Here is a 14,456-nt window from a genome sequence, read left to right as displayed (position 1 = left end):
TTAAAAATCGTCGAAATCATTATCATGTAATAGTCAAAACTTACTTTCTACACAGTTCTTTTTCTTCTTTTGTTCCCTTTTCCTTGGCTTTTTTCCGGCTTGTCTGTTGTGTAAATGGCGAGTTTCATTTTTCTCGACAAATCCTTAAAGTTAGCGGGTGAGCAATCAGGTCGATTCAACACAGAATCAAATTGAACTTGCCTTACCCAATTGAATCCAAGTTGGTTCACACTAGATCAGTTTGGTTCCTGATTCTTGGCCTTAAATCAGTTTTGAACCGGTTTCAAGGCCGATTTTCAGATAGAACCAATTTTTAACTAGTTTAACACTAACTTTATGAAGAAGCCGCCTCTTGGATGCTCTTCACAAGGAAATCATAGTTCGTATGTATAAAAGATTTAGATCCATAGTAGAAACCTACTAAAATGAGGGAAGTTTCATTTTCGGGTTTAAAGTCAAGACATATTTTCAATAGGTCAAATCTCAACATATTTTAAGACGACTCGCTTTATAATCCCGACCAGTTTTGCCCCGGATCCGAATGACCCAAACTCGGACCCACCCAATTGGAAGGTCTAGAACCCATTCTACGAATCGTGTGGTGCAAACGAAATAATTTCGTTCTAGCGCAAATATTACCCGTGTACTAACATTTTCTAATCTAATGCCGACCGGAGTAAAATTCACAGATTCTTGTCATGCGATTGACATATTTTAATAGAATCGAGTGGGTCTAAGCTTTACTCAGATTTACATAGGATGCTTTAATGACTTTCCCCACACGTATAACTTAGTCGATTAATCGTAACCATAAAATAAATCGATTTTGTTAAAAATGTTTAAATCAGAATGATTGACTTTCTTTGCACTACTAATAAAGATGAAGACATGGTAGTGTGGACTGATCCTTTGGAAGGAAGCAAGCGTCGTTATCTCTCGTCACCGACGCATTTCGTGATGGCAATTACGTTCCTTTTCGGACATCTTCATTCCCGTAGCCATTCTTGCAATGATTCGCGGTTCAGGACAACAGCATTAGTTCCATTTCCACGTTCTTTTGCTCCCACGTCCTTTTCTCCCGCTCTTCAAGACGTGCGAGTGTGAATATAATCAACCCTAATGACAATTTCAAGTTGAATAGAATCGACCCCTCGACTCGAATTGTTTTCTCTTCGCGAAAAATGAATTTGTGTCATTTCGACCGCATCGTTCTCAAATCAATTTTCTAGCTTTGACGAGGAAATAAAAGAAGAAGAAGAAATTCGCTTCGTAGTGAGCAGATGAACGACTCCGCTAAATGATCTATTGGTGCTATGAGGGTCTCCGACAATCCATGTCCACAAAAGCGAGAGGAAAAAAATGTGTAAGAGAGATCAACTATTCTTACGAATTGGATGATGATGTGGCGAAGCACAAAAAGTTGGAGACCATATAATGACTTTTTAGATGGGGTAATTGTCCAAAAAGTCTCAAATCTATTATACGGTGGCTAATTCAGTCATAAACTTTTTAATTGTACCAATTTAGTCCTAAACCTTTGGGAAAATTTCAAATATGGGCTCGCAATGCTCTCATTTTCTCAAATAAGGGTTAATGATCGGCGACGGAGAACAAAAAAAGAAATGGACAATAGAAATGGTAAAGAAGAAAAGAAAAAAGGAAAAAAATAAAAAAAATAAAAGGACGAATATACCATTGATTTTTTAGCGAGGTCAGGCCCTTTTTTAAGAAAATAATAGCACTTCAGGCTATTATTTGAAACAAGGTGCACTTCAGGCCCTTATTTAACACAATATCCACTTTAGTCCCTTATTTGAGTAAACGAGGGTACTTCAGGCTTTTATTTGGAATTTTCCCTAAACCTTTTTACGATTTGCCTATTTAATCCTAAAATTTTCAATTGTGCAAATTTAGTTTTAAACCTTTATACGATTTGCCAATTTAATTCTAAACCTTTCAATTGTGCTTATTTGATTTTAACATTTTAACTATTTGTCAATGTAGTCCTAAACCTTTTTACAATTTGCCAATTTAGTTCTTCCGGCCAATTTTAGGTGAAAATCGCTGGCATGGTGGTCTACTCAGCACCAACCATTCTACATGGCATGGTTAGTGCTAACATGGACAATTTTTGCAATTATAATTTTTTGAATTTTTTTATTCTTTGATTTTTTTTTGCAACTCTCAGTCAGTGACCATTGTCTAGTCTGGGCGAGGGCGTCGCGACCCTCGCTGACCGACAGGAGAGGCCTAGATCAAGGCGAGGGTGCCGGGCCCTCGCCTGTGGGCGGCGACTTCGCCAACCTAAAGTTGCAAAAAAAGAAACAAAGAAAAGGAAAAAAACAAGAACAGTAATAAAAATTTCATAAAAAATTATATAAAATTGTTCACATTAGCGACGGTTATGTCACGAAGGACGACCGGAGCTGACTAGACAACCACGTCAACAATTTGGCCACAAGGACTAAATTGGCTAAAAAGGTTGAAGACTAAAGTGGCAAAATTGAGAGATTTAAGACTAAATTGACGCAATTGAAATGTTTATGACTGAATTGGCAGCCGTGTTTAAGATTTTTTTTGACAATTTTCCCCCTTTTAAATGCCAAACCATCTTATGTTTAGTATCATTTATGATGCATTTTTTTACCTCGTTTTTTCATTTCCCTTTATTTAGTATGTGAATATTTCAAATTACCAGTTCTTATTTAACTCTGCAATAGAAACGCCCCCGACTGGATGCATCTCAGGTGGCATTGTATAAAATCGCAAATCGCGAATCCAGTTCGAAAAGCAGAGGAGTGACCCTGTAAGGCTGTAACCCATATCACACGGATTGAATCAGTCTTCTTCGCCCTCGTTCTTTGACTTTAGAATTCGTGACTCGCAAATTCGCAGTTCACATCTCTCCCTCTGCTTTTTAGCCGTTTCCTTTCTCGAATTCTCCAAGGAGGGCCAGTTTCCATCCTTCCCTTTTGGCCCTCGCCATCATATCACGGGTGGCCTCCCCAAGAACTTTCCCAGATCTCTGAAAGTCAAAAACGAAATTCCCCTGTTCTCGTCGCCTGCCGTGTCGATGATCCATCGAAATTCTTGTTTCTTCTCCCCTCTCGGCAGCATTGTCTTTCTAATGGGTAATTCAGTGCAGAGAAACAGAGTGTCCAACTGGGCCGGATGGGATCGATTCTGATTGGCTTCAGTGCATCAGAATTACAGAGATCATTTGAGGGAACCAAACTTTGAAGGTGGTTCAGTTTGAATTAACCCAAGATCTGATTTTGTTTTATGGTCTTCCCTTCTGTCGTCTGAGTTTTTTGGAACTTTCAATCTGCTTCTATAGCTTGATCACTTTCTTGTTTTTTGATAATGCTTTTATTATTTCCTCGAGGAAGTGCTGTGTTTTTTTAATGGAGTCTGCAGCGGAACCTTCCCCTTCCAGCTCATTCAGCTGGGAATGTCTGTTTTATGAGTATTACTAAGGAAACGACCCCTTTATTTATTGTACCCTTCTTTGTATAACCCCCGTGTTCTTTTTATTCAAGTCACTTGTAACCTCTGTTCCATTGCTTTTCAGTTCGATTTTCGCCTGTTTTCCGGGTGTGCGCGATGGGTTGTGCCAGCTCGAAGCAAAAGCGATGTCGGCACTGCAACACGCCATACTCGCCTGTGCGTCGGAGCTATTCGATCCACGGCGATCATCTGCCTCAGAGAGATGATAGCTACCATCTTGTTGCTCTTAAATCCAGCACGCTCGGTTCTCTCATGCTTGACCCTTCTTATCAGATCACCGACCACGTGGAGAAGGTGATGGTGAGCGATGGTGCTGATCACAAGATGTGCAATGGGAAAAATGGTGTCATTGAAAACGGGGTGAAGGAGTTTGCAATGGGACTGATCGAGGCCAAGACTTGGTCGAACATGATCGAAGAGAAAATCCCGAAAGTCGTCCCAAAAACACCAATTAGGACTCCGCCCGGCGAGCCGGAGACGATCAATACGTGGGAGCTGATGGAAGGCCTGGAGGACACAAGCCCTTTCCGGTCGCCGAATCACATAAGGAGCTTTTCTTTCGATGTGGTCAGGAGTCCAGTTCATGCCCCGACGGATTGTCCTAAATCGAGGTTTCAAGAGGATGTTGCGGTTTCCTCGAAGCCCATGTGGCTGCAAATGGCTGATGGCAACGGATTGGACTCCGAGGCTGTGGTTGTGGGTTTCGATCCTGAAGTCATTTCCACTTTCAGGAAGTCACTTGAAGAGCTCTCGCCTGATCATCCGTTTCATATGCAGTCATTGGATAATCAGGAGCGACCGTCCATGGCCGGCCATGATTTATTGCCTAAGGAAGCCACTGAAACTGAAATAGCAAATGGGACTGACCACAAGGGTTGGCCATGTGGAAAGGAGAAGGTGATCGTCTACTTTACGAGTCTTCGAGGGGTCAGGAAGACATACGAGGATTGCTGTCATGTTAGAGTCATCTTGAAAGGCATCGGTGTCCGTATTGACGAGCGAGACATGTCAATGCATTCCGGTTTTAAGGAAGAATTGAGAGAGCTGTTGGGTGATGGGGCCTGTGGGGGTGGATTGCCGAGGGTGTTTGTGGGAAGCAAGTACATTGGCGGAGCCGAGGAAATCCGGCGTATGCACGAAGAAGGACAGCTTGAGAAATTTCTCGAGAACTGCAAAATGGTGGATGATGGTGGCAGTGGCAATGGAAACAATGGTGCCTGTGAAGCATGCGGCGATATTAGGTTTGTGCCTTGTGAGAGGTGTTCCGGAAGTTGCAAGATATATTACGACGGCACCAGTGAAGAAGAGGCAGAAGAAGAGGGAGACGAGTACGGGTTCCAACGTTGCCCGGATTGTAATGAGAACGGTCTTATACGCTGTCCAATATGTTGCTATTAGCTTCGGGTGGCGATGGCAACGTATTGCCCCACGCATATTTGCAAATTTTGGGTGTTCTTTGTTTGAGTGAATTCTTGTACAGAGAGAAGACGATAGTTTTTTAAGGGAGATTACACGAGGAAAAAATTGTTATAGAAGTTGATCTTCAAATCACATGATCTGTTCAATTCTGCTTTTCTATTTTGTGTGGCAGAGATTGTACACTTGCTCTATGTTTTTACCAAAAAGAGGTTTGTACGCTTCCTTTCTTTACCCAAGAATATCCAGCTAACAATGCGTAAAAAGTTGGATGAGATTGTCTAGTTCTGACACAAACGGTGAAATTTGATGAAGTTTGTACAAGGACTTGCAGAGGTTAAATGCTTGCCACTCTTATGACTGGAGTTTTCTGTTGAATAACATTTTTTGCCAACTCTTCATGAAGTTTCTTCAAATGTGTGGAAAAGTGGCCTTAATGTGGTAAATTAGTGATATATCTGAGGGGTCAGCACAACCAACCCAAGGCACCACATAAGAACAGTGACAGATGCTGCAGATCTGACCGTCTCATGGAAGATAAGAAAAAAGGACTTGGGAGACACCAAATTCCACTTCGTTGATTGTTCCTAAAGCGATGCTTTGATTATGTTGGAGTTGTTCAGGTCTCAATATTTAATATTTCGGACATAGAACTGTTGACTTCTTTGGTTGCACCGAAATGCAATCTAGAACTCGTCTAATTCTGCTGAAGAAAGTATTGAGAACAGATTGGACAAGCAGATTAGGTGAACAACGCAATCTGGGGTCAGCCTTGGCGGTGACTATAAACTAAAGAGACCCGGTCAATCCAGTTTCTCTGAACACGTTTCATGAGGCAAAAGATGGAGAGGTTGAATAAGTAGTTGCCTCCATTGCTGTCTCCGTTAAAGATGGGGAATACAATTCTCTAATGAAATATACAAAACCACCCAACATTCAAGCTTTCTCTGAAATCGTGCCATTTGGAAATTATAATAATACTCTCGAGTTTCTCTTTTGTTTAGCTTTCTCTGAAATCATGCCATTTGGAATTATTAAATTCCCAAGCTTCACGTTCAAGCTGGTCCCAGAAAATAAAAAGGACCTTTATGTTAGGGGGCAAAAAAAAGGACGGAAACTGGCGAATTTGACCCACGATATCCCGGACTCCGCCACTAGTGGCCGCCGAAGAAATTGATGATTTGAGTTTTTTTAACTCCGATACGAGAATATAGGGCGGCGCATATAGTCTTGTTAGCCACAAAAGTATGCAATGAATAAAGGCATTGCATATTCATATGATGCCACTCAGAAAAAGGTGAAGCGACTGGGGTCTCTCATATTAATATTACCAACTGAGCTGTGCCAAGATGTGAATCTTCTTTTACCTTTTCTCTTTATCTTTTCTCTTTGTTCTGCCTTTCCTTTGCGTATAAACACCTTCTCAACCTTCTTGGATCTCATGTCTGATAATAATTCGTCGCAGCATGTCCGTGTATGTTCATTCGGGCCCGAAACAAAGAATAGCACAAGCAGCTAAAGGACAGTCAGCAATTTAATTATATCTCGTCCTGATGGTAGAAGACAGTTGAGAATTGTCCAACGGCAAATTCTAGTGCTGGACCACTCCCTCCTACCACATTCATGATGAACAAGATAAATTGTCAGATGAAAAGAGTAAGCGACTACAATTAGATGCTTTTCCAATCCGGTGGTCATCACTCACCAACATTCGACCACGGGATAGAAATTGGATGCCTCTGTTTAGAACAATAGCTGTAGCACGAATCCTCGTGACCCTATCAGATGAGAGAAGTCTACGCAAGAGGAAGGACTAAATAACGCTGCCTATAAGGTTCTTTTGTCTCGTCTCTTTGTGGGCATTTTAGCCAAATGAGTTAGTGCAGTCTAGCACATCTCAAAGTATATGAGCATGTCATGTCTTCATGCTGCTAGCTTCTTGCCAAATAGAGCGATAAATGATTGACGATTGCATGTTTCTAAGAGTTGTTAAGCAAGCAGTGTTCCAACTGGAGATGCACAATTCCATGACTAACTCGCTACGCCTACCAACTAGACCTTCCATACGTGAAACAACGTGTGATCAATGGTGTTCTGGAGCTAGAAAACTATAGTGGGTTATGGGAGAACAAAGAAAAGAAGCAATGCAAAGTCAATTAGTGGCAGAGCACTTCAACGACAGATCATTTACCTTGTAATGTGCAGGATCATTCAGGGAAGAAACCGGTTTTCAGCTATCACTTAAATAAAAGAATATTGCCATCCCTTAAATATGGAAGGAACCACTTTGAAACCACAGTTGGGAGATGGAGATGCTCAATTGGGGAGAAAAACACTACAGGGAGAAGAGAGGAAAAATGTCACTGTATAAAGTTCAGACATCAGAGCATCTCAAGGAGTGGCAGTCAACTGTAGGGGTCTCATGTCCAGTGCAATTGCCTTCTAAGACCAGTCAGCTGCTTAGCTTTCATATGTCATGCTAATTATCTGGTCATTCTCCAACTCATCCTCTTACAACTTTACTCTTCATAAAGCATCGTCATACATGACACCCACAAGTTCAGATATACAATGCATTAGGCATAATTTAGACATCTTATAGGAGACAATGTCCGGCGCAGTGATCCAAAATCACCAAGTTCTTATTGAGTTTCATGAACACAAAAGGCTGAACTATGCACAACCAGACTAAAATGTCTACAATTCAATTGCTATCATAAGGGCATACATACAACTGCTGAGAGAGCAACCACCATTACTTATTCATTATCTGCATAACCGTGATGGGTCAATATGTTTTATGAACTTAAAAGATTCTTATCTTATTTACTACCATGGTTAGCCAAGTCAGACGCAGCTTTAGCCGCTCGATTCAGGACATCCGAAACCCAAAGAGCTCCCCTCGAGAAGTAGCTGCTGTTAACAACTGCATGAGCGGCTGATGCAGCCGCTTCTCCCGTGACTGTTGCCGCAACAACGGCGGCAGTTCCTGTTGCGAGGACTGCTGATCTGGTGATATCTGAAATGTGGTACTTCTCGTCAACGGATCTCACGACTTCCCTGCCTGCGGTTATCTTATCGGTGAGGCCGATTCTGTCACTCAGCTCTGCGACCTTTGCAGCTGCCGTGGATGACACCTGATGCGAGTCGTCAAAAGCCTTGGCTTTCGTCAATGCATCCTTCCCCAGATCATATCCTTTGGCGATCATTGTTGTGACAACTTCCTGTGCAAGTGTCACAGCTTCACTCGGAGAGGAAACCATAGGCATCGCATGAGTAGCCTGTCCATGGGGAAAAAAAAAGTCAGAGATATCAGAGTGTGAGCATAAAAGTTCAGAACCTAGAGAAAAGAAGCCATAAAGTTTTTCTTATCGTGCAAAATCATCAGCTTCACCTAGAGATGTGCACTCTATTCACAATCTGGTTTCGCAGATGATCGAGTTATGCACTGACCAGACTACAGCACGACTATACAAACTTCTTAAACATTACAGTCGGATGATGGGCTCTAAAGAAGCAAGTGGGAAAATAAGTTTCAATTTCATTTTGGCAATTGTTCTTGAATTTTCTGTGAGCCAACAAATTTACAAATCATGGGCTCATTAGCCTTGACTAAATTGATTTGATTTCCTATTCCATCACTTCAGAAACATCCCAAATTCAACATGAAAGCTTTTGGCATTCTGTCCATTTGATGAGCATAAGCTCCTCAACTTGTTGCATGAAGCACTTTCACATAGTTGTGCACACAAGCAGATACGTCACTTTTCTTTTTCTGCTGCATGTATATATCTCAGACTAGTAAACAGCATACATGATCAACCAAACTATGCATCTTCATTTGATCATGAGTCCAAGCCTGCAGATTTTTTATTTCGTAAACTGAACCAGCAAATCATCGTTACTGGTAAAAGTGAAATGTTTCAAGTACCACAACACCAGTGACATCATCAGACTTCTGCGAAGGACCAGTCCAAGGATCTGACTCATCTATAAATGCTCCCCAGCGTGAAATGCCTACACGTCGGTCCCCAATTGTAGCTCCCTGACAAATCATATCAGTAAAAGGTGCTTGAAGGGTTAGGTGAAAGCAAGGTTTTATATGAAGAAACAAGAATTTTCGAAGTTTACCCCACAGGAAAAGCTACCCAATGTACTTACAAAGAACTAATGTACTACATGCAACACCAGTATCAAACCTCTATGGAAGAATAAGAATTGAGTGGGTCAAGCACCATAACACTTCAAGACCAGGGGGTTTTCAACACTAATTTCAAAAAAAAAAGAAAAAAGAAACTCCAGTTAGTTTTCTTTCTTCAAGGCAGAGGGGTCACTCACACTCAGCAATAGAGCAGTCTCCAGAGCATAAGCATCCTTGAAAGTCACATAAGCCGTACGAGCATATTCACCAGACCTAGATTTTAAATCAAACATAACTTATTAAGATGAAGATGCAATGTCACTCTAGCAAAAACTTAAAGGAAGACTTGAGAGTCATAGACATTGTCTCACTATCAATGAGATGCAAATCACAGAATGGCATACTATTAAAACTCTCGAACACAAAAAGTGTAGCGCCAAATTGCTCTCTAATGGGGAAAAAAGAATTAATTAACCCATCAATAAGTCTAAGTGTTGCAAGTCGCAACCTTCAAAAAGCAAAATTCTGAACATGTATGTTCACATGTTAAGATGAATAATGAGATCCTTTGGGAATACCTTGTCATTCATAATTTTAATAACAAAATTATTATGAATCCTGAAATATTTCATCAAAGTATTTTCTATCAGATGAATGTCTGGGCTTGAGTAAGAAAATAGCAGCTAGCCTCCTTGGTGGACACGTCAGACACACAATTGAGGAACTGCAATGAAAAATGCTAGGTCTTCTCTGACCTCGAAAAAGATAATCTACAATGCTTGTGATGGATTTAAAATATGTCACTTTTGAGTGCCCATCTATAATAGATTAGGCAAAAATAATGGAATACTAATCCAGCCCTTTTTCCACTGATTACTGTTAACTGGTGGTACTGAGCATCCAAAAGAGACAATGCCAGCTCTGCGGGACTCTTATTAGAACCATGGATCCTCCATGATGTCAAACTAACAGATCAAGTCAAGCAGGCTGGGGGAAATGTGCAGAATAACATCCCTCATTCACATAAACAGAGCTTGTCTTAGAAATCAAGTCAATGACATCCACAAATGTTTTATCTTTCTGTTTCATATAAGAGGCAAAATATAATGAATAGTAATGTAGAGATCAAATGGGGACCAAAATCAGCACGTTTTCACTGATTACTCATAACTACTAGCACTGAGAATCCAAAATGAGACAATGCCTATGGATCCTCCATGATGTTTATCGAGTCAAGCAGACTAGGGGAATTGTGCAGAATAACATCCATTATTCACATAAACAATGCTTGTCTTAGAAATCAAGTCAATGACATCCACAAATGTTTTATCTTTCTGTTTCATACAAGACGCAAAAGATAATGAATAGTAATGTAAAGATCTAAAGGGACCAAAATTCAGCCCTTTTTCACTGATTACTCATAACTAGTAGCACTGAGCATCCAAAATGAGACACTACCAGCTCTGTGGGACCCCAATTAAGGCCATGGATTCTCCATGATGTCAATCTAACAGACTCATCAAGTCAAGCAGGCTGGAGGAAACATAGTCTTTCATCCATTATTCAGATAAACAAAGCTGAAGTCTTAAAAATCAAGTCAATGACATCGAAAAATGTTTAATCTGTCTCTTCAATATAAGACACAGGAAAATATGAGTACAGCGGATGCCATTAGCATTGTTTCCATGTTTATTTCATCCAGCCACATACATCAATAAGAAACAATTAGCTTAAAAGTCTGCTCTTAGGTTGAAAGGTGCTAAAGACCAAAACCAGTTATAAAATTTCTGACATGAATGATGGTATTAAATAAGCTATGAGAATAAAATATGATGGAAAGGAACCTTATTATTTCAACGTATTCAATCGCACCGCAATGAGCAAAAAAATCATAAACATCCTTTTCTGTAGATCTTGGTGATAAGCTTGTGATTTCAGCCGTATAACCACCCGGATACATGGTTGTGAAATCTTGAAAAAGGACGGCAGTAGGTTACAATGGACCTGGACAAAGTCAAATAAGCTCATGAGCCTTCATATATGATCAGGTCCTTCTAGGAATGCTAATTCAATTGAACACTACATTTCCCATATATAGGCACAGTAAGCAAACCCATGACAAGAGACATGCAGGCGCATAATGTGCACCGGTGATGGCAGAGATTTGCTTATTCTAGACAACTGGTGGTACATGGTTTTAGCATATCGAGACGTGGCCAATTAACATAAGGTTAATGCTCTGTAGTGCTTCCCGAAGCTTCAATCCTTTGTCGGCATGCACCATAATGAATGCAGAAACTGCACAACTCATCGGTTTAAGATTTGACTTTGATCGGCCATAAGCAACATAAATATTTGTATGGTCTTAGTCTATCCTGGACAGGATGGATAGACCAATTACTGTGTAGAGATCAAGGAGGTCTATTTTCACTGTAGTACTTGGTGGTTTTATATGTAGCTCGATTGAATAAACCAATATCATGCAAGTGTCCCTCCGCTCATGTAGGGATTGTAGGGAGCACTGGAAAAGGGCTTTGACTAGCATTTACAAACTATTAGCTTTGAACAATGTCAACAGTTATAAGCCACTGATACCACAAGTTACGAAATCACATGCTCATTCACCTTATGATGGTGAAGTTCCTCTTAACTACCTGGAAGAATCAAATGAAATAATTCATGACAAAGATGCCAGAATAATTCCACTACAATTTCAAAAGTGCCAGTCATTTCTATTCAAATTCTTAAAAATAAATGAAACTAGAAAAGCTCCCAGAGCTCACAGATCATGTTTAAGAAAATCCAATGTCTACTTATAATTGATCACCAGTGCTGGGCAAGAAATGTCCGTCACTTAGCCAATTCTCCTGTTTCCGTCGGCTAATTTTAAATACAATTAATCTCAAGAAAACTCTATTCTTTCTTTCCAGCATCATTCACGCTGATAAAAAGTGTTCATTTCTATCTTGCCTAAGAAAGCAGGTGGTATTGGGTGTTTACATAGAAAGTTTCCTCTCCCTTCATTCTGCTCATAAAGATGTCTGCCATGAGCAACGAGCATCAAAGAAAGCGTCCCTCCACGTAACTAAAGGCACTTGATATTACAACAATCGACCGAGTTCACCATATTCAACACCCAATTCAGAGCGCACCACATTACTCCATATACTGATTTTGTCGACCACCGTTAGTTTATACCTAGCATTGCTGTTCTCAAGTCAACCAAGCAGAATTAGTAAAGGAATACTACGGTCAATGTTTCACAATCGACACTGAAAGAGCCATCTTTCGAGTTAAGCAAGAACAGGCCAAACAGTCGGGCGAACTCAATCCGCAACAGACGCAAACCAGTAAAGATCAATCTGCGAATCCCATGATTCTGATATACAAAGGGTGGGGAAAAGATACACTCAATTCGCTTAATCCCAAGAATCTCAATCAGTCCAAGTCAAACATGAAAAAAGCTTGAACCACTTTGTTTCTTAGAGCGATTGGACATACTTCTTGTACAGAAAAGAAAGAGCAGAGGAAACCCAAAACAGAAACAGAAACCAATGGATCAAACGAATTCGCCGTTCATCAACCGTGAAAGAACAAGAACAAGAACATAGAATAATCAATACCTCGTCTTTTCCGAAGGAGCGAGAGAGAGAGAGGAGAGAGAGAGAGAGGGAGAACATATGACAGGCAGTTGGCAAAACAGAGTGCGAGATTTCGCGCGAAGAACAATGACAAAGAGCCACGCGCAGTTTAGCGCGTGTGCCGACGAACCAATACAGTTGGCTATGCCGGATTACTCTCAACCAGTTTTCAGCTTCCTTACATTTGGCACGATGAAAAGGACCATACAATAGAAGGAGGAAGGAATGGAATGATAAAAGGATCCCAATTTCTTATATTAATTTAGATAGATTAATTTTTCAATTCGTTAATAGACTTGCATCTAATTAAAATCATATTTTTATAGCACGGTGATTTTAATTGGATTTTTATAAAAAATTATCAAGTATTTATTCAAATATAGAAAGTAATAAATAAGCATTCATATTAATAACGAATAGTTTTAATTATTTAAATAAATTTGACGATCGTATTTTTTTTATAATCATAATATTTGTGGGGCCAACAACGAGGGGAATGATTCATAATAATAGTTTATGAGTTATTGTTTAGTTATCACCATAATTAAAGGTAAGCATGATAAGGACAAGTACAATATATTATTAGCTTAATAAGAATATCATGTACTTTATTGAATTTTCCGTCTCGTAATTGTGTCATGTGAATTTTGCATTTGAATTAATGTTTGCACACACACTTTCACACACAAATAGAGTCACGCTAAATCTACTTTCCTCTTGTGAGTGTTTAAGTGGCCTTTTCTTTCTGCTCACATCAATGGATGCATGAAGAACATCTTGGTATTGATCAATTTGATAGAGTTATTACCACGAAAACCCCAAACTAATATACCTGTGACAAATTTAGATGGAAACCCCATGAACTTAGTTCAAATTGAGTTCAATTTCTTTCCTAAAGGGTTAATCTTCCAAGACTTAACTAATTCTAATACTAAAATCTAACAACCTAATGAAGGCCTAATTAAGGACAGAGGCCAGACCTTCGAGCCCGGTCGACGTATAGTCAGAGGTGGAGTTTGCAAGTCCAAGTAGCAAAAGTAAATGGACTCATTCGCTATTTCTATTCCCACTAGAACCTCACAAGCCCAACTTTAAATACAAATTCGCCCAAACCCAATTTTTATCAAATCATACAAGGCCCACACTAATCCATCTTCTATGACAACTTCATCAAGTCTAAAGTAAGCCCATCTATTAATATCCTTTTTTTTTTCTTCGACCCATTTTTTTTATCTCTTTTATTTTATTATATTATTTTGGGTCTTTTCCACCGTCTTCTTCACTGCACAGAGGCCTTCGTCGTCTTCTTCACAATACAGAGGACGCAACCAAAACACCGTCGAAGATCCATCTTCCAAATCATCAAAAAATGTAAATATATCATCACCACTGATCCATCTATACTCGTTATCAAACCTCCACCATTGTCAACCACATTCATCTGTCACCATTAGTTTGTGAGATTTTGTGAGACCATTACCAACTATTCTAAAAGCTTATTCCCTTTCACGCTTAGTCTAGTCTTTTTGTCTAGTACTAAATGTGGAAATATTTAATTGAAGAGGCTAATGGGGCCTAGAAAGATTTGAATTCAGGATCTCCAACTCCGATATCATGTGAAATTTTGTGAAACCACTATCTACTATTCAAAAAGCTTAAGCTATTAGATGAATGCGTAGTTTAAGATTTAATTATTCTAACATAGTTACCAACACACGCTAGCCACAACCTCCACAGAAGCATAGAACAAA

At 39.8% G+C, this 14,456-nt stretch overlaps 2 protein-coding genes across 3 annotated transcripts; one reads left to right on the top strand and one right to left on the bottom strand.

Moving 5' to 3' along the window:
• Window positions 1-2,748: 2,748 nt before the first annotated feature.
• On the top strand, window positions 2,749-5,056 carry LOC115688123 (uncharacterized protein At3g28850-like). The gene is made up of 2 exons (XM_030613866.2): window positions 2,749-3,242; window positions 3,572-5,056. Exon 2 carries the CDS (start codon window positions 3,604-3,606, stop codon window positions 4,903-4,905), a length of 1,302 nt encoding a protein of 433 aa, XP_030469726.1. The 5' UTR covers window positions 2,749-3,242; window positions 3,572-3,603; the 3' UTR covers window positions 4,906-5,056.
• Window positions 5,057-7,499: 2,443 nt separating this feature from the next.
• Window positions 7,500-12,846, bottom strand: LOC115688125 (binding partner of ACD11 1-like). Of its 2 annotated transcripts, XM_030613868.2 has the most exons (5): window positions 12,688-12,845; window positions 10,909-11,068; window positions 9,262-9,337; window positions 8,855-8,968; window positions 7,500-8,204 (listed from the first exon to the last, which is right to left on the bottom strand). In XM_030613868.2, the coding sequence occupies exons 2-5, from the start codon at window positions 11,022-11,024 to the stop codon at window positions 7,746-7,748; spliced, it is 765 nt and encodes a 254-aa protein (XP_030469728.1). In that variant the 5' UTR covers window positions 11,025-11,068; window positions 12,688-12,845; the 3' UTR covers window positions 7,500-7,745. The 2 variants fall into 2 exon arrangements, with proteins under 2 accessions (XP_030469728.1, XP_056169415.1); XM_056313440.1 differs by lacking the exon at window positions 8,855-8,968 and having other exon boundaries at window positions 12,688-12,846.
• Window positions 12,847-14,456: the final 1,610 nt, after the last annotated feature.

Source organism: Syzygium oleosum, unplaced genomic scaffold (genome assembly GCF_021117445.2).
Source record: "Syzygium oleosum isolate NSW1041296 unplaced genomic scaffold, Sole_v2.1 Sole_v2.07, whole genome shotgun sequence".
Taxonomy (NCBI): domain Eukaryota; kingdom Viridiplantae; phylum Streptophyta; class Magnoliopsida; order Myrtales; family Myrtaceae; genus Syzygium; species Syzygium oleosum.
The sequence above is the reverse complement of the archived record's forward strand: the minus strand, read 5'-3'. Positions and strand labels throughout refer to the sequence as shown.